At 37.7% G+C, this 23225-nt stretch overlaps 3 protein-coding genes across 4 annotated transcripts; 2 read left to right on the forward strand and 1 right to left on the reverse strand.

The window, feature by feature from the left end:
- The first annotated feature begins 533 nt into the window (after positions 1–533).
- LOC148428256 (L-rhamnose-binding lectin SML-like) lies at positions 534–3589 on the forward strand. Its single transcript, XM_088406118.1, has 9 exons — positions 534–724; positions 1410–1442; positions 1522–1590; positions 1741–1876; positions 2452–2561; positions 2641–2685; positions 2817–2949; positions 3111–3214; positions 3555–3589. The coding sequence occupies exons 1-9, from the start codon at positions 682–684 to the stop codon at positions 3575–3577; spliced, it is 696 nt and encodes a 231-aa protein (XP_088262244.1). The 5' UTR covers positions 534–681; the 3' UTR covers positions 3578–3589.
- Positions 3590–5378: 1789 nt separating this feature from the next.
- LOC148428257 (L-rhamnose-binding lectin SML-like) lies at positions 5379–8968 on the forward strand. 2 transcript variants are annotated; one of them, XM_088406097.1, is made up of 9 exons: positions 5379–5488; positions 6151–6183; positions 6260–6328; positions 6477–6612; positions 7076–7185; positions 7261–7305; positions 7491–7623; positions 8311–8414; positions 8743–8968. In XM_088406097.1, exons 1-9 carry the CDS (start codon positions 5446–5448, stop codon positions 8763–8765), a joined length of 696 nt encoding a protein of 231 aa, XP_088262223.1. In that variant the 5' UTR covers positions 5379–5445; the 3' UTR covers positions 8766–8968. The 2 variants fall into 2 exon arrangements, with proteins under 2 accessions (XP_088262223.1, XP_088262231.1); XM_088406105.1 differs by lacking the exon at positions 8743–8968 and having other exon boundaries at positions 8311–8422.
- Positions 8969–10234: 1266 nt separating this feature from the next.
- Positions 10235–22483, reverse strand: LOC148428258 (uncharacterized). Its single transcript, XM_088436332.1, has 24 exons — positions 22388–22483; positions 21500–21523; positions 21357–21422; positions 21087–21222; positions 20718–20827; positions 20609–20653; positions 20086–20218; positions 19908–20011; positions 17999–18034; positions 17119–17151; positions 16983–17048; positions 16686–16821; positions 16373–16482; positions 16261–16305; positions 15514–15646; positions 15341–15440; positions 12433–12484; positions 12285–12350; positions 11976–12111; positions 11752–11861; positions 11640–11684; positions 10552–10684; positions 10376–10479; positions 10235–10277 (listed from the first exon to the last, which is right to left on the reverse strand). Exons 1-24 carry the CDS (start codon positions 22419–22421, stop codon positions 10246–10248), a joined length of 1989 nt encoding a protein of 662 aa, XP_088292458.1. The 5' UTR covers positions 22422–22483; the 3' UTR covers positions 10235–10245.
- Positions 22484–23225: the final 742 nt, after the last annotated feature.

Below are 23225 nucleotides of genomic sequence, written 5' to 3' on the forward strand. Positions count from 1 at the left end.
ATTTCCCTTGAAATCTGATGTAATTTTTCCTGCCAAGCATGATGCTCTGATACAAATTTCCCCTACGTTCCTGTTTGAATTGAGTTCCTTCATCATGATTGATTGTCATAATGGGGTGTTTTTCAGCAACATAGAAAGGAACGCGGAAAAAAATGTTCCTTTAATGGACTAATTATTATATATGCACTTATATATATGTATACATACCGCTGTTGAAGGGTTTCCCCTTGGGGAAATAACCAGATGAACTTGAAAGCAGCACATACCATCAGTCTCAATTAATCTGATGAGGTTCAGTGTTCCAGTAAATATCCCTCGCTTCCTGAAAGCAATTGTATATATGTATATGTATATATATATATATATATATATATATATATATATATATATATATATATATATATAATTGTAATATTTCCTGGAGTAACTCCGCAACAGACAACTCGTCTCTCGTAATCTCACAATGTAACATACTGTTCAACATGCGGTGCATGTAATGTTCTTTGCGGTTATTTGTGGTGGAAGTTGAGGATCAGAAGCAATCTAGATCATTGAAAAAAAAAAAATTGGGGGAGTGGCGCTAACGCTTAGGGGGCGTGGCTTTTGCTGTGCCCGTTTGATTTGGGTTATAAATACAAGGAATCTTCCTAAATCTTCATCGATACCACAACAGACTGGTCCATGCCAAACATGACCTCCTGCTTCGGACTCACTTCAGCACTGTGTGAGTATTCCATGAAACAGAATTTGGGAATTGCTCGTGAAAATTTGCGCGTCAAAATAGAGCAGATGTTATTGATCTCATTCTTTTTCATACCTGTCTGTTTGAATATCCATCTTATTGTATCTATGTGTCTTTTATTCTTTTCTATCCATCTATCTATCCAGCTATCTATCTGAGATGGGAATTTGAAGAACAGAAACTAAAATCCCTGCCACGGTTTGGCTTTGGCCACAGGCGCTTCCACTTAACTGGCAGCCTAATGAGATCATTGGACTCCAGTTTGAATAGAATTGCCTGTGGCTAAAGCCAAAATGTGGCATGGGTTTTACTTTCTGGACCTGGCTTTGTCATCTCTGCTAACTTTCTACTCTACTCTCTTGATCTAGATTTTCATTTCGTAGCTTTAAATGATTGGTTTATGAAAAACAACAACAAAGATAGCAACTGTTCTTCGATGCAAAGGTGCTCACCGAGAAAGGTTTCTAGAAATTATAATCCACTTTAAACATGTGTAAACTTTACCTTTCACAGGGTTTTATACAGATTACATCTTGTTCTGAATCTGAACAAAATAACTTAAAGTGCATCAAAATGCCGGAATATTGCCAATCTTTATTTTATTGTGATTACTAATCATATGACAAAAACAAAGCCTGGGGTAAAAACTGCTTTGTTTGTTTTTCAGTGCTGACGGCAACGTGTTTTCTCCTCACAGCGGGTGACTATTAAAGTTTTTGTTCAACATAGAAACTATGTTTTGTTCATACCTTAACAATTTTTCATTTTGATTTCCGCAGTTGCTGATTCATCAGAACAAGTGACCACCTGTGATTCGGACCGTTTGCTCGTCCATCGCCTAAACTGCGGTAAACGCTCAGCTTTGGAAATGACATAAAACTTTTCAAAGAGAATCTTGCAATTTATACTAAATACGTTAAGCACTTCTCACTGGCATCTGATCATTTTAAGCGCTGTACATTGCCAGTCTGACTTCGGTCTCCTTTGTCATGTGACAGATGATGGCGTCATCATTGTCCAGCAGGCCTTATATGGCCGTGCAGATTCACAGGTGTGCAGTGAGGGCAGACCTCCACAGCAGCTCGCTAATACGCAGTGCGCTAGGCAAGACACCAAGGACATTCTAACGACAAGGTACGCATACTATGTGGGTTCATTGGCTGCATAGTCAAATCGGTACGCTAATTTAGCATTAAAAGTGGATAAAATTGTACCTCAAATGGTATCCTGCCAGCCAATCACAGGGCACAGGACAATTTAGAGTGTCTAATATATGTTTCTGCAGTGGGCAGCACATTCACCTAAAATGTTATGTTATTCATTCCCAAAAACGTTTTTAAACCTTTTCTGTTTAGGAGTCCAGAAATTCAACAACAGGCATCTATACACACACAACAGGCATCTATACACACGCATCTATACACACACAACAGGCATCTATGCATCTATACACACACAACAGGCATCTATGCATCTATACACACGCATCTATACACACACAACAGGCATCTATACACACACACATGTATGTATGTATGTCTGTATGTCTGTCTGTATGTATGTGTTTAAACTAGGGTGTTATAGGTATGTATAGGTTTAAACTAGGGTGTTATAGGTATGTATAGGTTTAAACTAGGGTGCTATAGGCAAGACAAATTGTGACCGGCTGTGTTTCTTCTAGTGATTCTTCCTCTCGCTTATGTCTGCAGATGCAACGGGAAAAAAACATGTTATGTGAACACAGATGCTTTCCGCTCTCCAGACCCCTGTGTTGGCACTTTTAAATATTTGCAGACCAATTTTACCTGCCTCCCTGCAAGTAGGTCACTCTGTCTGAAATTTCGACTTATAAGTGTACACCATTTGAGATGTAATTCTTTTTAATTTACTCCAAACAGTTACAGTGGTGGCGTGTGAGGGGTCTCTGGCGCACTTATTTTGTGGTGAGATACTTTTATTTTTTAAACAAATGCCCATTTGTGGGTTATATTTTTTTATGTAGTTATTTATAATGGTCTGATTTTGACTACTCACTTTTCTATTATCAATTTTCTTTCACTCATCTTGTCGCCAGGCAAAGGACAAGTTATTGCCGTCTACGGTGCCGACTATGGACGCCGAGACCGGACCACATGCTCATACAGACGGCCTTCGGGTCAGATACAGAATGATGATTGCCGGCGCCCAACTGAGCTTGTCGCCAGCAAGTACGATAGCACAATTTGGAAGAAAGTGCAGCCTGATGTCATGAAAAATGATTAAATTATAATTAAGTGTGGGGGGTTTTTGTTTGTTTTTAAATGGAAAATTGATGCGTGGCCTCCCTGATTGGCAGCAGAGTGACAGCAAATTTCTTTTACATCCATAGGTGCAATGGGAAACGCAATTGTGTGATCGCAGCTTCCAACGGCGTGTTTGGAGACCCCTGTTTCGGCACTTATAAGTACTTGGAGGTTGCTTACACATGTATTTGTAAGTACCGTAATCAACACAAAAGTCCAACTAATTGTTGATGTAGGAAAATATAACGATGCTTTAGTTCAGGTTTTTAAATTCATGATTGCATTCAATGCTAAATAATCATATCAAATCAAATTCATTGTAATGTGCGGCAATGTTTCCAATTGTAATATGATTATGCAATACATGTAAGTGAAATTTATGGGATTTTATGTACTTTAGAAATTAGGGGAATACAGTAAATGTAAGTGACATATTAATTCCTAAAGGTGTTTCTTAAAATGTAGATTTATATGTTATATAATTATGTATTGCTTATATTAACCGATGGACTATTTTGTGCTTTTTGCAGATTCTGAGTTCCTAACCACATAGATGAGTTTGTCAACAAGAACTACTTGTACTGCCACACATATAAACGTGTGTATGTTTATATATATATATATATATTTTTTTTTTTTTTTTTTTTTTTTGACGCATTTTGACGTATATGTAATAAAGATTTGTCTGCAAGACATGTTACAAGCTCAATGCTTACCCTGTATTTTTGTTTTTTAATTGTATTAGAGCTGCAAACACATGCATGTTATATGATGAACTGAATATTCCTACAGCTGACAAAATTAGAATATCAAAGAAAAAGCCATTTCAGTAAGTTGTTTTTAACAAAAAACTAAAACAAACAAACAGACCAAAAAAAAAAAATCCAGTATTTCACAAGATTTGAAAAGTTCATGTGACTAAGAAAAAGGAGGATCATACAAACTGGTCAACTTGTCAACTTACGTAATATGTCCATGTTACACCGTAGTCAATGGAACTCAATTCCAATGTGTTTGCTGGCCAAGTACTGTCGTGCACTGGGTATTGTACCAATCAAATAATCTCCAAAATGCTTGAGAGTGTTGCAAAATTTCCTGGTAGAAAGCTGTTATATACAGAATTGGGAAAAGAAAGTACCGGCACCGATAGTTAACATGGCTCTCCAACCCATTTGGGTCAGGAAAGTTTCTACCGGGTAAGAAGCAGCTTGGCTTTTGTGCTTGAGTTTCCCTCCAGATTCCAACTTCAGATAAATTGCAAAATAGACTCTAAGACCATAGGCCAAGTAATGGGAACTTCTTAGGCCAGCACAGACATTTCAAACATTGATTTTGGTTGGAGTGGAGGTACACTCCAATCATAGTGAGTTGAACTTCAACGTGCATGAACGCAAGGAGTAAACAAAGTTGATCCTGTCCCCAAAGGTCTTCTACGAAACAGATGCAATAAATTTGTCTGCTCTATTGCAGTCAAAGTACATTGCCGCTGGATTGCCAAGCTTTATTAAAAAAAAAAAAAAAAACTAAATGATGCAATGTTTAAAGGGGAAGTACTGTATTGTGAATTTTAAAAAAAAGCTGTTTATTTACTCACCTTGGCCAGAGAGGACAGGCTAAGGACAAGGTATAAATACTATGCAGGTTCATCATTGGCTGCATAGTAAAATCAACATGCTAATTTAGCATTAAAAGTAGATTAAATGATTCATGAAATTGTATCCTGTGTGTGATGTTTATTTTCTGTTTGTTGTTGTGCCCGATAATCTTTTGTTGTTTTTGGGTGATTTTTGATTTGCCGTTCTGCTTCGTGTTTTGTGATGTCATGTTAGTTTTAGGGCGTTTTTTTGCTTTTGTGTTTGCGATTAACTTTTGCTTGTTTAGCTGTGTGATTTTGTGATTTGCTCTTATTATTATTATTATCTATCCATCATTGAATCCATTCTCCATAGCCAAAGATCCTTTGTAGGGTCGCAGACTTGCAGATTTATCCTTTATAGGACAAAGTATGATACATATTTATCGCTGATGAAGGGTTTCACCTTGTTGAAATAACCAGACGAACTTGAAAGCAGCACATAGCATCAGTCTCAATTGATCTGATAAGGTTCAGTGTTCCGGTAAATACCCCTCGCTTCCTGAAAGCAATTGTTTATGTAATATTTCCTGGAGTAACTCCGCAACAGACAACTCGTCTTTCGTAATCTCACAATGTAATTTACTGTTCAACATCCGGGGTTCCTTGCCGTTATTTGTGGTGGAAATTGAGGACATGAAGCAATCTAGATCATTAAAAAAAAAAAAAAAGTCGGAGGGGGTGGGGCTTACACTTAGGGGGCGTGGCTTTTGCTGTGCCCTTTTGATTTGGGTTATAAATACAAGGGATCTTCCTAAATCTTCACTGATACCACAACAGACTGGTCCATGTCAAACATGACTTCCTGCTTCGGACTCACTTCAGCACTGTGTGAGTATTCCATGAAACAGACTTTGGGAATTGCTCATGAAAATTTGTGTGAGTCAAAATAGAGCAGATGCTATTGATCTCATTCTTTTTCATACCTGTCTGTTTGTCTATCTTACTGTATCTCCGTGTCTTTTATTCTTTTCTGTCTGTCTATCCGAGTTGGGAATTTCAGGAACAGAAAGTAAAAAACTTGCCACAGTTTGGCTTTGGCCACAGGTGCTTCCATTTAACTGGCAGCTTAATGAGCTCATCGGACTGCAGTTTGAATAGAAGTTCCTGTGGCTAAAGCCAGAATGTGGCATGATTTTTTTTTTATTTTCTGGACCTGACTTTCCCCGTCTCTTCTAACGCTCTACTCTCTTGATCTAGATTTTCATTTAATAGCTTTAAATGATTGGCTTGTGAAAAACAACAACAAAGATAGCAACTGTGCTTCGATGCAAAGGTGCTCACCAAGAAAGGTTTCTAGAAATGTTAATCCACTTAAAGCAAATGTAAACTTTACCTTTCAAAGGGTTTTATACAGATTACATCTTATTCCGAATCTGAAAAAAATTAAGTGCCTGAGTAATGCCAATCCATATTTTATTGTGATTACAAATGATATGACAAACAAATCATGGGGTACAAACGCTTTATCTAAACCGAAGTTTGTTTTTCAGTGCTGACGGCAACGTGTTTTCTCCTCACAGCAGGTGACAATCAAAGTTTCTGTAAAAAAATATACACCTTTTTTCTTTCCTTAACAATCTTTCATTTTGATTTTCGCAGTTGTTGATTCAACAGAGCAAGTGACCACCTGTGATTCGGACCCTTTGCATGTCCATCGCCTAAGCTGCGGTAAACGCTCAGCCTTAGAAATGACATAACTTTTCAAACACAATCTTGCATTTTATACTAAATACTTCATGTACTTCTCACTGGCATTTGATCATTTTGAGCGCTGTACATTGCCAGTCTGACTTCGGTCTCCTTTGTCATGTGACAGATGATGGCGTCATCATCGTGCAGCAGGCCTTATATGGTCGCGCAAGTTCACAGGTGTGCAGTGAGGGCAGACCTCCACAGCAGGTCGCTAATACGCAGTGCGCTAGGCAAGACACAGAAAACATGCTAAAGACAAGGTATGCATAGTATGTGGGTTCATTGGCTGCATAGTCAAACCGGTATGGTACTTAAGCAATAAAAGCAGATAAAATGGTATCCTGCCAGCCAATCACAGGGCACAGAGGGACAAACAACTATTCACCCACTCGAGCACACCTAAAGGACAATTTAGAGTGTCTAATACATCTACACTGCGTGTTTTTGAAATGTGGGAGGACTGAGTGCCTGGAGAGAACACACAGGCATGGGGAGAACATGCAAACTCCACACAGGAAGTGTGTTAATTTGGGAGAAGCCACAGTATACATGCTGCTATCTGGCTTTTTTAAAAATTGAAATTCAGCAGGCATATACTTTCATTTAAAAGCTTTTATTATATATATATATAACACCCTATTTGAAACCCATTTTTATAGGCAAGACAAATTTGTGACAGGCTGTGTTTCTTCTAGTGATTCTTGCTCTCACTTATGTCTGCAGATGCAACGGGAAAAAAACATGTCTTGTGAACACAGATGCTTTCCGCTCTCCAGACCCCTGTGTTGGCACTTTTAAATATTTGCAGACCAATTTTACCTGCCTCCCTGCATGTAGGTCACTATGTGAAATTTTGACTTAAGTGTGCACCATTTGATTTGTAATTCTTTTTAATTTACTCCAAACAGTAACAGTGGTGGCGTGTGAGGGGTCCCTGGCAAACTTATTTTGCGGTGAGATTATTATTATTTTTTACCCGATTTTTTTTTTTTTTTTTTTTTTTTTTTTTTTTTTTTTTTTCCACATCCATTTGTGGTTTATATTTTATGTAGTTATTTAAAATGGTCTTGAATACTTATTTGGATTTTGACTACTCACTTTTCTATTATCAATTATCTTTCGCTCATCTTGTTGCCAGACGGAGGACAAGTTATTTCCGTCTACGGTGCCGACTATGGACGCCGAGACCGGACCACATGCGCATACAGAAGGCCTCCGGGTCAGATACAGAATGACGATTGCCTGCGCCCAACTGAGCTTGTCGCCAGCAGGTACGATAGCACAATTAGGAAGAAATTGCATCCTGATGTCATGAAAAATAATAATGATGCAAAACTGAAACTCATCATTTTTATGTTTTTATAATGGATGAAAAATGGAGCAAATGGTTAGCTTGTCTCCAAGTCAAGCTGGTTCAAATGTTTTCCTGTGTGGCATTTCTAACTAGCTCTGTTGATTTCCTGGCCACTCAAGCTTCTTTTTAGGCATTTTTATAGACATCTTTTGTTACAAAACTACTTCCCAAATGTTTGGCTAAAGAACAATTTAAAAATGTCTGAGAAGAAAATTACTTTAGATAATAAAGTCAGAAAGTAATCTTATTTAATGTGAGTAAGTACTAAAGAAATTGATTTCTTTATGTAATTATGTACTAAAGTGATTCATTTAGGTAATTCAGTACTAAAGTAATCAATTACCTAATGTAATCAAGCACTAAAATCATTGATCGGTTTTGAGTAATTAAATACTACAGTAATCAATTACTCTATTCACTGCTACTAATCGATTATTCTATAATTTGGTACTCTTGTACCTCGAGTAATTGATTACCTTAGTACTTAAATAGCAAATGTAAATTATGTTTTTCCTCCCCGATGTTGCAGTTTAGGAAAAAAAAAAACGAGTTCACAAAACAGTATTTGCAGCAGAGTGACAGCAAACTTCTTTTGCATCCATAGGTGCAACGGGAAAAGCAACTGCGTGATCGGAGCCTCCAATGGCGTGTTTGGAGACCCCTGTGAAGGCACTTATAAGTACTTGGAGGTTGCTTACACATGTCTTTGTAAGTAATCATCACAAAATCCACCAAGTCCATCTAACTTGATGTAGTAAATAAATTCATGATTGCATTCATCACTTAACCATCATATCAAATCATATTCATTGTAATGTGGGAATTTTTCTAATTTTAATGTAACTATGCAATACATGAAGGTGAAATTTATGAAATTGTATGTACTTTAGAAAAGGAATACAATGAATGTGACATTAATTCCATAAGGTGTTTCATAAGATGTAGATATTTTTATTCATTCATAAAAAAAATCAGCTAAACAAATGCCTTTGAACACAGCTTGCTTAACCAATGGACTATTTTGCTCCTTTTGCAGATCCTGCGATCCAAACCGTGTAGCCGACTTTGTAAACAAGAACTACTTGTACTGCCACGTTATCCGTGTTATTGAGCCTATTCCTCCTTTTGAAAATGTTTTCTCATTTCATCGATATACGATATTAACTGCAAGTGCAGATTAGGCCAGTGACAACCATTTCTGGATACTGTACTTTTCTGATAAATTTATGCCTTAATAAAGATTTTTGGATGCAAGACATAAATTGAATGCAGCCTTTACCTATTTATAAATATATACACATACAGTATGTTGTGGTTCATATTTTTGGCCAATCCAGGACTAATTTGATGTATATGTAAAAGATTGTCTGCAAGACATGTTACAAGCTCAACACTTACCGTGTATTTTTTTTTTTTTAATTGAATTCTATTAGAGCTGCAAATGCGTGTAATATGAACTGAATATTCCTACAGCTGACCAAAAATTTGAATATCAAGGAAATGGCTGTTTCAGTCATTTGTTTTAACAAGTATTACTTGTACGTTGTATGATTGCAGGCCTTTATTTGTTTAAACTTTGACTGTCAAAACAGACAAAAAAAACTCCAGTATTTCACAAGATTCGAAAAGTTCATGTGACTAACAAAAAGGATCATACAAACTGTTCAACTTAACTTATGTAATATGTCCATGTTACCCTGTAGTTAATGGAAGTCAATTCCAACGTGTTAGCTGTCCAAGTACTGTTGTTCATTGGGTATTGTACTAGATATTGGTTGTGAAAATCAAATATTCTCAAATGCTTAAAGTTCTAAAATTTCCTGGTAGAAAGCTGTTATATACAGACTTGGGAAAAGAAAGTACCGGCACCGGCAGTAAACATGGCTCTCCAACCCATTCCTGTCAGGAAAGTTTCTACAGGGCAAGAAGCAGCTTGGCTTTTGTGCTTGAGTTTCCCTCCAGATTCCAACTTCAGATAAATTGCAAAATACTATTTAGGACCATAGGACAACCAAAGGGAACCTCTTAGTCCAGCACAAACACTTCAAACATTAATTTTGGTTGGAGTGGAGGTACACTACAATCACAGTGAGTTTAACTTCAAAGTGCATGAACGCAATGAGTAAACAGTTGATCCTGTACTCAAAGTTCTTCTAAAAAACATGCAATAAATGTGTCTATTGCAGTCAAAGCACATTTCCTCCAGTCTGTCAATCTCTTTAAAGAAAAAAAAATCTAAATGATGCAATGCTTAAAGGGGAAGTACTGTGTGTACAAACAAAAACAAAACTGTTTATCTAACCTTGGCCAGAGAGCCATGGCAGCATTTGGAGTCACTGGCTATTTGTCAATATAAATAACTGAATCAGTGGTTACTCTCATTAGTTATACATGCAAAGGTTGTGAGCCACCATATCAGAAGGGGAGGAAATAAAATAAGTACAGCACAATATTTAAAGGCATACGAGTTTATTTGAATCCAGATACAAAGAGGCACATTGCAAATCTAGACAGTGTTTCACAACTCACTCCCATTAGTTTATGCGACACTGTTGCGAGGAGTTTCAGAAGCTGCAAGTGGGGAAGCACAAGTCAGTTAATTCAAGCTAATGCCCTTGAAATGTTTAAACCCAGACCACCAAAAAAAAACTAACTTCGCATTTACTTACATATACAAGTGTAGGCAATCTCCAAGTACTTGTAGGTGTCTTTACATGGGTCTCCAAATACAGAATTGCTGGCGTTGACTGAACACCGTTTCTTGCCATTACACCTACAAGGAAATGGCATATTGCTTTGAGTTTATATTAAAAAAATATATGTAAATACAATTGCGCTACCATACATTTTTGCAACAAGCATAGTTGGATGAGAGCATGCGGTATTCCTTATCTCTTTTGCACTCCTTTCGTTTGAACATGTGACCTGGTCACGACGTCCGTAGTGTGCGCTGTAAACTTTAATATTGTGTATTGAATCTGGAAACAGGATGAGATAACATTGGTGGAGAAAATCTAGTCATAAATCTTATGAATTAGTTAAAAAAAAAAAAAAAAAAAAAAAAGACGTGCTGTCCTTGTCAGTGTTGCAGAATGGGCTGCTGATCTGATACACGTGAAGACACTAATAGAGCTAAATTAGTCTCGGAAAAAAAGATTCAAATTTATCTTAATAGTAAGTTAAATAAAGTACCGTATTTTCTGCAGTATAAGGCGCACTGGATCATAAGGCACACCCTCAAATAATGACATATTTGAACACTTTTTCAATCACAATATAGTAATACTCAAAGTAATAATAACTCAAATAACTCAATAACTTGTTCAACTGTAAACAGGTAAAGCTTACTTAAATCACATCATTCCCCATCTACGAACCCCAATCTCAATATTGTTCCATATATAAGGTGCACCTGATAAGGCGCACCATCAGTTTTTTTAAAAAAAAATAAGGCTTTTAGGTGCGCCCTATAGTGCGAAAAATACGGTACACTAAAAATAAAGTTAGAATTAATCATTAATGCAATGGTGTTGAATTACCGTGGGCTACATTGTTAGTTTTGATGGGAATTGTTTTTTTTTTTCCCCCTAAAATATTTTAGCCAGAAACTTGAAGTCATAATTAGCATTTTGTGAGCCACAAATGTGCGCAGGTCGGATTATGCCCCCTGGGGCTTGATTTTGATACCAGTGCTCTAAAGAATATCCAAAGAGGTTGTGAGTGTTACTACCTTAATTTAAGGTGGTAGTATGTCAAGATTTTGTTGACAAATTTCCTTTACACAAGCTGTGAACCACAACTACGTTTGCTTTGGCTTATCACGATAATGCAAAGCTGAAATATTCAATCATGTGACTTTACTAATTTATCGTGCCATAACTTTTGACATGCACAATATAGAAAAATGCTTTTAATAGAGAGGTTACATCTTACCACAATACAAGTGCACCACAGACCACTCGCACGCCACCACAGTAACTGTAAGAGGAAATTCAGAAAATTTAGCTCTTGAATTCACACCTTCCACAACACGCAGGAGACTTACTTGCAGGCAAGCAGGTGAAGTTGGTCTCCAAATATTTGAAAATGTCAGGACAGGGATCGGGGGTGCGGAATTTATTTATGCTTATTTCACAAGATTGCTTGCCGTCGCATCTGCAGACAAATTGCAACAAAACAGTATGAAAAACCACCCCTGTGATCAAATGATCTTTTATTAAAAGACAATATCTGTAAGCATGTTTCTAACAAGGAGGTGCAGATGTTTACCTTAAGGCAACGTCATTTTTCGTGTTTGGCCGAGCGCAGTTTGTGTTTGCTACTCTCTCTTGAGGTCTGTCTTTAGCGCAGACCAGTGGGCTTGAGCGACCATATAGCGAATTCTCCACGCTAATTATTCTCTGACCTGACACACAAAGATCAACATGAAACTTACTCTGGTTGCAAATCAATAATTCAACAAGTTAATTTGGATGGGACAAGTGTAAGGTTGAACTGAACTATAAATACTTCAATGCACTTGTAATTTGAAGAACGAAAAATAGTCAGTTTAGTTTGAGGAACAGATTTAAACCTTACCGCAGTCTAGGCGATGGACTTGCAAATTGTTTAAATTGCAGGTGATCACGTTCTCTGTCGACTCAACTGCGATAAAAATGTTAGTAACCTTAAGGAAGTACAGTGAATTACAGTGTCATGTTTATAGGAAATGAATTTTGATCGTCACCTGCTGTGAAGAGCATCCATGTTGCTGCCAGCACTGGGAAAAAAAATGATAGCTATAAATGCACTTACCAGTAGATAACATCGTTCTCCATTTTTCTGTTGCCAACTATTAACAAAGCGCACAAGGGCATTGAATTGAACGATGCCATGGTTGACACCAATTTGGAAGTGAAAAAAACACTACAAGGAAAAAATATAAACGACATACCCCTTCATTCCCGGAGTTACAATTGATTTAAGACACGGTTTTTAAAATTTAGGAGGATACGATTTTTAAAAACTAAAAAGTGGGTCTCATGTTCACAGAAAATGAATTTAGTCTATGAGAGATTATACAACTCAATTTGGTGGTTGTTTTACTACTTCAGCTAATGCTAAACGCTTGGATGAGAGCTAAACCACATTAAACTGTTTATTTATGTATTTATGTCCCCAAGTTGTTCCAGTGTTGATTTGTATTTCCATTGATTTTTGAAATGTCCTACTATGCGAGTGTTCTTTGAACGCATCTGAAGGATCTCAGGATGTACAGCGTGGTTTTTCGGTCATGGGATGCAAACACTTGTTACACCCCAGTGATTGAAACTACATTTCCCAAGATTTGTCAGCACGGAAGCATGAAGTAGAAATAATAGCGGTATGACGGGAACATCAAATTAGAAACAGTTCAAATTTAATGTTTAACGATGTACCAATTAAAAAAAAAATAGTTGTAGGGTACATCGGGAAACAACCTACATAAATACAAGCTCATACAAAAGTAGCAAAAGAACCCCGGGGAAAAAAAAAAAAAAAAAAAAAAACTCTGGTCATCCTAAATGAATACTCACACAATGCAGGAATAAGTCTAAGGTAGGAAGCCATCTCTTTTGGAGAACTTGTAGGACGGTCTGAGTAGGATCACTGGTGATTATAGCGACTGGCAGGTATCCAACCAGGTTGCCAATCAAAAGACACGCAGCTTGTCCTCATTAGTCTGTAATTGGAGGAGTGACCAATTGGGTGTCAGATGAGCCAGAAGATGTTTTTATTGGTCCTCAGCCACACCATTGATCTTAACGATGTCAGCTTGTCAATCGTCCATACATTTGCTTCAAGTCAAACACATAACTTTATTGATTCCTAAGTACTTTTTATTTTTAACAAATGTACGGCTCAGCTAGACGTTTACATTTAAAATGCCACAAAATTGGCCAGTATGAGTACTAAACTCTCAAGTCACAGATACCAATTCCAAGTACCAATACCTCTATAGTACTTAGCAAAATACCCCCCCCCCCACCTGCAAAAAAAAGGTTAATTGAGAGAAGAGCCTACCTATGTAAATATAGCATTTTCCATCAAATTTCATGAAAGTAGTTGCAATTTTCAATTCCTCCAAATTTTCATTTCTCGTTTGTGATAGTAAAACTCCAATAAGACAGCAGGTGATACTAGTTTTGGCTGCTATTGCGAGTACAGATACCTTGAATTAAGACCAGGTATCGCACTTGAAATTGATGTTTGGCATTTGATTATGCAGTGCTGTGATTAGTTTGATACTTTTTTCAGTCTGATACTAGCATGAGTACAAGACTTGAATAGTCACCGATGCCAATTCGAAAACGCCGATACCACTGGAATCGGCGCGAGCGCAGATGTATGTGTGAGAGGCCATATAACTTAATAGACAGCTGTAATAGCCAATCGAAACATAAGATCGCCATCTAGAGGCTTCACATTGAACGTGACGCGATTGGATGCTCACTGCAGGAAGGCGATGCAATGCTCAACAATCACGCTATGCGGTGTTGGCTTTGGCTAGAGGCGTGGCATAGCTTTTAGCTAACCTGTCCAGACTTTGTGACTGGGCTACCAGGGGCGTGAGCAAACATTGGCAAATAGTTCTGGCGGTAATGCCTTTTGTTTGCAAAGTATCGATTTGGTGTTTGGAGCGACACTGGATTTGCAAACTTAGATTGTTTAACCAAGGCAGCAACGAGACACCAAAGCACGGCTTTTTAAAAACGTAAGACACTCAAGTGGATATGCAGCATTGTACATGTCAGTTCGAGAGAGCTCCTCAAGCCGCTACAGAGCTTTTGAGAACACCCAAGTGGATAGTGGTGAAGAAACAAAAACAAAAAAAAATCAGGAGATAGACAAGACTGATCGATTGTGACTGCCATTTTTTGGTCATTGCATTTCATAGTTTCATTTAAATTTAATGTTTGAATTACATTTCGTTCATATTCAATAATTGGTAAAAAAAAAAAAAAAATGTTTATGGATTTAAAATTCTCTGGATATTTTCAAATTAGCTTTTGACAGCATCACGCAAAGTTTTAATGGCTGATGAGGGTTTGTTAACGTAAAAGCTCCAGAATATAGCCTGTGTAGCCTAGTAATGCGTGTGTACACAAGGGATACACACACACACACACACGTCTGACATCACAGAAGGCGTACGTGTGAGTCACAGCTCGCAACTGATTTCAAATAAAGTTTGTGACACTTCCTTAATGCCCCTCACTAGTTTTAGTAAACTGCCTGAGAGCAATGGTAGATTGTATCGTTTAATGGCCAGTTAAACCACAAATTCAACTGAATCATTGTGTAGACTCACATTACCTGCATATGCAAAGGTTGTGAGCCACGTTATGAGAAGGGGAGGAAATAAAATGAGTACAGCACAATCTTTAAGGTCATAAGAGTTTATTTCAATCCATGTACAAAGAGGTGCATGCAAATCTAGACTGTTGCACAACTCTCCCATTGGTTTATGCGGCACTGTTGCGAATTGAAGAAGCTGCAAAACAAAAAGCACATGTCAGATCAAACTAAAGACCTAAAAGTCTTTCCAAGCCAAGACCACCGTCAACAAGACATGAACTTTAGTGCACGAAGTGGGTTGGCAACTACTTACTAACACAAGTGTAGGCAATCTCCAAGTACTTGTAGGTGCCTTTGCATGGGTCTCCAAATACGGAGTTTTTGGCGTTGACTGAACAGCTTTTTCTGCCATTACAACTATAAGGATATGACATATTGCTTTGAGTTCATATTAAAAAAATGTATACATAAATACAATGTGTTACCATACATTTTTGCAACAAGCATAGTTGGACGCGTGCATGCGGTGTTCCTTAATTCCTTTTCACTCCTTTCGTTTGAACATATGGCCTTGTTACGACGTCCGTAGTCTGCGCCGTAAACTTTAATATGGAGTCTTGAACCTGGAAAAAGGATGAGAACATTAGTGGAGAAAATCTAGTTCCAAATCACACGAATGAAATTAAAAAAAAAAAAAAACAAAGATATGCTGTCCTTGTCAGTGTTACTAATATTGATACACACGAAGACGCAAATATGACTAAATTCATCTCGGAACACAAACTTTGAATAGAATATCAAATAAGTCATTTCGCATTTTACTAGCCACAAATGTGGCAGGCCCCCGGGTCTCCAGTTTGATACCAGTGTTCTAATATCCAAAGGTTGCGAGTCACTAACTTAAGTTTTGGTGGTATTAAGACAAGGTGTGTGTGACAAATTACCTTTTACACAAATCTGAACAGCAACTACCATATTTCAGACTATAAGGTGCACTGGTATAAGCCGCAGCAGGAAAATTGAGTAAAAAAAATGTTTTCTGCACTGTACTATAAGCCGCAGGGCTCAAGACATGACGAAAAAGTTATGTCCGAAAATTTCTATACTTCAGATTTGACTTACCACCATAATCGCAAACTGATTCATTAGGAAAGGAATACATGTAACTTGACTAATTTATCATGCCATCACTTGATATGCAAGATATAGAACATTTATGATAGAAGTTACATCTTACCACAATCCAAGTGTGCCACAGACCACTCACACGCCACCACCGTTTCTGTAAGAGGATATCCAGAAAATTTAGCTCTTGAATTCACATGTTCCACAGCGCGCAGGAGACTTACTTGCAGGCATGCAGGTGAAGTTGGTCTCGAGATATTTGACGATGCCATGACAGGGATCGGGAGTGCGGAATTTACTTACGCTCAATTCACAAGATTGCTTGCCGTTGCATCTGCAGACATGAAACAAGGTCAGCCCTTTCAAAGGTTATAGTTGCAGAAAAGCCAATTACATCCTGAGTGACCGTATTTGGGATCCATTTTAATACATTTAAAATAAGGGGAAACTAAAATACCACTATGAAAAACCACACCTGTGAAGACACTTTAAAAAGACAATATCTGGAAGCACTTTTCTAACAGTTAAGATGTTTACCTGAAGGCAACGTCATTTTTCGTGTTTGGCCGAGCGCACTTTGTGTTTGCTACTTCGTTAGGAGATAAGCCTTCAGTGCAGACCAGTGAGCTTGAGCGACCATATAGCGAATTCTCCACGCTGATTACTCCATGACCTGACACACAAAAGGTCAACATGAAACTCACTGGTTGCAAATCAATTCAAAGTTAATTTGGGTGAGACAAGTTTCAGGTTGAAATAAACTTTAATACTTCAAGGACTTTGTACTTTGAAAAATGGTCAGTGAAGCCATTTAGGAACAGATTTAAACCTTACCACAGTTGAGGCGTTGGACTTGCAAACTGTTTGAATCGCATGTGGTCACTATCTCTGTAGAATCAACTGCAATAAAAACAATGTTATCTTAAGGAATTCTTGTGCACAGGTAAATATGACATGAATTGATAGTCACCTGCTGTGAAGAGCATCCATGTTGCTGCCAGCACTGGGGGGGGGACAAGCAAAGATACACATGTCAGTGGATTACATTATTCTACATTTTTTAAGTTAATTATTGACAAAGGACACAGGTGCATTGAATTGAAGTGAACGATGCCACGTGATTAGGTTGGCACCATTTTGGAAGTGAAGAAACCTTACAATACAAGAATTTTTCTCTTTTAAAACGATGTCCGTCATTCCCGGTTGCAATTGATTTAGGACAGTTTTTTTTTAAATTGCAATAATTAGATTACTATAACTAAAAAGCGGGTCTCAAATTAGCAGAAAATGAAAGTTTAGTCCATAATAGATTAAACCACTGGTCAGTTTGATGTTGTTTTACTACTTAAGCTAATGCTAAGCGCTTGGATGGGTGCTCAACCACATTAATTTTGTTACCCATGTTGTGCCAGCGTCAATTTCTATTTCCATTGAATTTTGAATGTCCTACGGCAGGAGAGTTCTTTGAACGCATCTCTAGTCGACTGAGTCGGGTTGCACGGCGTGCTTTTCGGTCGTTGAACGCGAGCAATCAGTAGTAAAAACTTGGACATCATTTCCAAAGATTTGTCAGCACGGAAGCATTAAGACTTAATGCACACCGCTAGCGGTACTTGATGGTTAAGTAGAGAAAGCGGCACGACGGGAATGTCAAATTAAAAACAGATTTTTTTTTTAAAGGCATCACAAAAAAAAAAAAAAAAAAGAAACAAAAACGTTGTAGGGGAATTCGGGATACCACCGACATATAATCAAGCTCAAACAAAAGGACTAGCAAGAGTACCAGGGACACAAGACTGGGAGTGGAAAAAACAACAAAAAAAATCTGATAGGCCTAAGTGAATACTCACACAATACAGAACTAAGTCCAATGCAGGAAGCCATGTTTCACACGATCTCTTTTGGAGAACTTGTCGGACTGTCTAAGGAGGGTCACTGGTATTTATAGCAACTACCAGGTTGCAAATCAAAAGACACGCAGCTTGTCCTCATTAGTCTGTAATTGGAGGCGTGACCAATTGGGTGTCAGATGCGCCAGAAGATGTTTTGATTGGTCCTAGGCCACACCACTGTCCTTAACGATACCAGCTTGTCATTATTTATATAGTGAACTCTCTTTTATCGTAGTAGATACGGTCTTGAACCGGGCGCGATAGCTGAAAATCCACAAAGTAGCGCCCCCACTTTTCACATTATAAAAACACACACCCAAAAAAAAAAATCAATTCATTTTTTAAATGTGAAAAGTCTTCATGCTATATTTATTATTTTGGACAAATTGCAGTACACATTTACTTAAATCTTATTCAACCTTGTACACTGTACAGTAGTGCACTTGATGGGGAGAGAGTTACTGCGTAGGCTGCGCTGGAGCACTTCATCCACAAAGCAGCTGAAATTAAAGCGCTGTCAGACTCATATGGCTCAACTACGCGGCTTTTATTTTGCTTACAAATTCGTTGGGGCGGGAGTAGATTAAAATTCCACAGGCACACCTCATGAAGCGCAGACCGACGCTGTTGTTTTCAGGCAGGATTCAGAGACGAGAGGAGCAAAGATGACGTTCGCCAGTCCGTTGGAAACCTCTTCCCTAGATTTCTTTTATAATTAAATGGTATTTCAAGTGTAAATTCTCCATTGTAATCTTCTTTGATCATGTGCAGATTACTTTAATTCAACGTTGGGGCTGCTACTAATATGACCGTAGCTGCGAGAGACTTCAAAAGAGCTTTCTTTGGCAGTCTGCAATCCAGATTGCTGAAGCAGCTTCCATATGGACGATCATTTTAACAGGAGCCGTAACTGGCTTCGCTGAATTGCCAAAGGTGATGGCAGCAGTCTGATGTTCGCATCGTCTTTAAAGTAGCTAACGGTGGATTCGTTCACTCCAACGGCGTGCCACACCCGTGTAACTCTTCCCTTCGAGAACTATCACCTTCTCAGCCATTGTAATTTTTTGATGGCATTTTGGCTCGGTACAAGCCTTCACGGGAGCAGCACACTTGGAAGCTATTGTAAAAGTTCAAAAAGTAATGAAAAAAACCTTGAAGTTGTGAATCCACGTAATAAAATTCACGAAAGTGGAACTGCAAAGTAGTGAGGGTTCATTGTAGTTTGATATTTTTTATATTTAATATGAAAGACATTGTTCTATTGAACTGAATTTGTAATATTACATAAGGTTTACTTGAAAATCATGTATCAAGTTTGTGGCTGATGTGGGTTTGATGTTTAAAAACTCAGAAAAATAGCCTTTGTAGATCATTTATACATGTGCATATTAGGGCTATTTTTTCCCTAGAGTGACATCACAGAAGGCATACGAATGAAAGTCAAACTGCCACCAATTTTAACCAAGAGGTTTGTGACACTTATTGCCGCTCAATAGTTTTAGTAAACTTTGCCTGAGAGCAATGGTAGATTTTGGTTAAACTAGCCATCTGTCAATACAAATTCATCATTGTTTACACTCACATTACCTGCATATGAAAAGGCGAGCCACCTTATCAGGTGAGGAAATAAAAAGTACAGCACAATCTTTAAAGGCATACAAGTTTATTTTAATCCTTGTACATTGCAAATCCAGACTGTTGCACAACTCACTCCATTAGTTTATGCGAATTGGACGACCTGCAAAAATAAACAAAAAAAACACAAGTCTGTTAATTGAAGGTAAAGCTCTAGAAGTCTTGCCAAACTAAGACCACCTTCTACAAAAGACATGAACTTTTTGCGCTAAATGGGTTGGCAACTACTTACTAACACAAGTGTAGGCAATCTCCAAGTACTTGTAGGTGCCTTTGCATGGGTCTCCAAATAAAGAGTTGCTGGCGTTGACTGAACAGCTTTTTCTGCCATTACACCTATAAGGAAACAGCATATTGCTTTGAGTTTATGTTTAAATAAAGAATACATAAATACAATTGTGCTACCATACATTTTTGCAACAAGCATAGTTGGATGAGAGCATGCGGTATTCCTTATTTCATGTGCACCCCTTTCGTTTGAACATGTGGCCTGGTCACGACGTCCGTAGTCTGCGCCGTAAACGTTAATATAGAGTCTTGGATCTGGAAACAGGATGACAGTGGAGATTTGGGGGGGGGAATTACATGGAATTTAAAAAAAAAAAAAAGCTGTCCTTGTCAGTGTTGCAGAATGGGCTGCTTATATTCTGATACACATGAAGACGCCAAGAAGGCTAAATTAGTCTCAGAAAACATTCAACTTTAATAAAAAGTCAAATATCTAAAATGAATTAATCATTGATGCAAACTTAATTTAAGATTGTACAAAGTCTCAAGATTTGGGTTGAAAAATTGCCTTTACACCATCTGTGAACCACAACTACTTTTGATTTGATTTACCACTAGAATGAAAACTTAAGCACGAATTAGGTGTCAGGTAACTCTTGATATGCACAATATAGAAAAAACTTAATAGAAATGGTTACATCTTACCGCAATACAAGTGTGCCACAGACTGCTCACACGCCACCACAGTTACTGTGAGAGTAATTCAGAAAATTTAGCTCTTGAAGTCACGTTCCACAGCGCGCAGGAGACTTACTTGCAGGCAAGCAGGTGAAGGTGGTCTCTAAATATTTGAAGATGCCAGGACAGGGATCGGGAGCGCGGAAATTACGTACGTTCAATTCACAAGATTGCTTGCCGTTGCATCTGCAGACATGAAACAAGGTCAGCCCTCTCAAAAGGTTAGTTGCAGAAGAGAAAGTTACATTTTACATCCTGGATCCTGGGTGACCACATTTGGGATCTACTACATAAGTGTCACCAAAAAAAAAAAAAAAAAAAAAAAAAAAAAAAAAAGTACTTTAAAATACTACCCATTGCAAGAAAAAACAAAAAAAAGAGAAAAAAATTAAAAAAAAAACAATATCTGCAAGCACGTTTCTAACAACGCAGTTCAGATGTTTACCTGAAGGCAACGTCATTTTTCATGTTTGGCCGAGCGCACTTTGTGTTTGCTACTTCCTTTTGAGATCTGCCTTCAGCGCAGACCAGTGGGCTTGAGCGACCATATAGCGAATTCTCCACGCGGATTACTCTCTGACCTGACAAAAAGATTAACATGAAACTTACTCTGGTTGCAAATCAATGATTCCGATAAATACTTTAATGCACTTGTAATTTGAAAAAAAACAAACAATGGTCAGTGGAGCCATTGAGGAACAGCTTTAAACCTTACCACAGTCTAGGCGGTGGACTTGCAAATTGTTTGACTGGCATGTGGTCACTTTGTCTGTAGAATCAACTGCAATAAAAAAAATTAAGACAGTTAGCTTAAGGAATTATCGTGCACAGGAATATAGGACATGAATTGATAGTCACCTGCTGTCCATGTTGCTGTCAGCACTGGGGGGGAAAAAGAAAAATGATAGCTATAGATACACAGTTGATTAAATAATTTCACATTTTCTATTTTGCCAATTATTGACAAAGCACACAGGTGCATTGAATCGAACAACGCCATGTCATTAGGTTGGCATCATTTTGGAAGTGAAGAAAGAAAAAGAAAAAGATGTCCCCCTTCATTGCCAAAGTTACAATTGATTTAGGGGACATTGTTTAAAATTAGGATGATTATATTTCTAAAACTAAAGCGGGTCTCAATTTGGCAGAAAATTAATGAGTTTAGGCTATAATAAAGTAAACCACTCGTCAATTTGTTGATGTGGTTGTTTTACTACTTCAGCTAACGCTAAAGTCTTGAGTGAGTGCTCAGTCACAATAAACGTGTTTGTTTTTTTTGCTTGGTCCCCATTCTTTGCTAGTGTTGATTTGTATTTCCATTGATCTTTGAAATGTCCTACAATGAGAGTATTCTTTGAACGCATCTCGAGTCTACTTAAGGATGCACCGCATAGTTTTCAGTCATTTTAAACGAGCATTTTTATCTTTCTGGTATATCATCATAAAACTGAAAATCAGTCAATAAAAAAGTTAGACTTCTTTTCCCAAAATGCATCAGCACGGAGGCATAAAGTAGAGATAATTGTGATGGAAATGTCACATTAAATACAGTTAAAATATGTTTAACGCTGTACCACAAAAAAAAATATATATATATATATAATTATCAGTTGTAAGAGGTTGTCAAGATACGACCTACATAAAATCAAGCTCAAACAACAGGACTAGCAAAAGAACCCAAAGACGAGGCTGGGAGAGAGAAAAAAAAAAAAAAAAAAAAACTGGTCGCCCTAAGTGAATACTCACACAATGCAGAACAAAGTACGACGAAAGAAGCCATGTTTCACACGATCTCTTTTGGAGAACTTGTAGGACCATCTGAGGAGGCTCACTGGTATTTATAGCGACTGCCAGGTTGCCAATCAAAAGACACGCAGCTTGTCCCCATTAGTCTGTAATTAGAGGCATGACCAATCGGGTGTCACATGCGCCAGAAATATTTTGATTGGTCCTGGGCCACACCACTGTCTATAACAACGCCAACTTGTCAATCGACCACACATTTGCTTCAAGCCAAACGAATAACTTTATTGATTCCTAAATGTGTCTTTAATTGATGTTTGGCATTTGATTATACAGTACTGTGATTATATTCTATTTATGAATAATTTAATTCGGAAAGTCTGAGACCACTTTTTTTTAGTCGGATACCAATTCCGATACCAATTCCAAACACCGGCACCAATTCCAAACACCGATACCGCTGTCATATTTTTACAAAATTCCACCCAAAATTACAACAGATAATTTTAAAGGGACAATATGTAATATTTAGACGGTTTTTCATTACAGACAGCGGGAGCTTCTGCATTTACAATTGTTAGGGTTTGGGTTAATAATTTATTATAATAATCCTAACCCTAATTGTTGTACAATAGCACAAATAGGAAGAAATTGCAGGCTGAAGTCATCAATTTTTTGTGAGGTTGTAAAACATAAAGGGTGCAAAACTGAAACATTGATCGTTTTTATGATGCTTTGATAATGGAAGGGAAATTGAGCACATGACTAGCATGTCAACGGTTCAAATTTCTTCCTGTGTGGCATTTGTAAGTAGTTCTGTAGATTTTCTGGCTACTCAAGC

Source organism: Hippichthys cyanospilos, chromosome 2 (genome assembly GCF_059441005.1).
Source record: "Hippichthys cyanospilos isolate Australia breed blue-spotted pipefish chromosome 2, RoL_Hcya_1.0, whole genome shotgun sequence".
NCBI classification, from domain to species: Eukaryota; Metazoa; Chordata; class Actinopteri; order Syngnathiformes; family Syngnathidae; genus Hippichthys; species Hippichthys cyanospilos.

Bases quoted from the DNA above. Each gene is read 5' to 3' on its own strand.
- LOC148428256 (XM_088406118.1), top strand. From the start codon at position 682: ATGCCAAACATGACCTCCTGCTTCGGACTCACTTCAGCACTGT. The intron at 725-1,409 runs GTGAGTATTCCA...TTTGTTTTTCAG, and splicing joins CGGACTCACTTCAGCACTGT to TGCTGACGGCAACGTGTTTT. The intron at 2,950-3,110 runs GTACGATAGCAC...TTACATCCATAG, and splicing joins ACTGAGCTTGTCGCCAGCAA to GTGCAATGGGAAACGCAATT.
- LOC148428258 (XM_088436332.1), bottom strand. From the start codon at position 22,421: ATGGCTTCTTTCGTCGTACTTTGTTCTGCATTGT. The intron at 20,012-20,085 runs GTATGGTAGCAC...GTTTCCTTATAG, and splicing joins ACTATGCTTGTTGCAAAAAT to GTGTAATGGCAGAAAAAGCT. The intron at 16,822-16,982 runs GTAAGGTTTAAA...TTTGTGTGTCAG, and splicing joins AGTCCAACGCCTCAACTGTG to GTCATGGAGTAATCAGCGTG.
- LOC148428257 (XM_088406097.1), top strand. From the start codon at position 5,446: ATGTCAAACATGACTTCCTGCTTCGGACTCACTTCAGCACTGT. The intron at 6,329-6,476 runs GTAAACGCTCAG...GTCATGTGACAG, and splicing joins TGTCCATCGCCTAAGCTGCG to ATGATGGCGTCATCATCGTG. The intron at 6,613-7,075 runs GTATGCATAGTA...TTATGTCTGCAG, and splicing joins GAAAACATGCTAAAGACAAG to ATGCAACGGGAAAAAAACAT.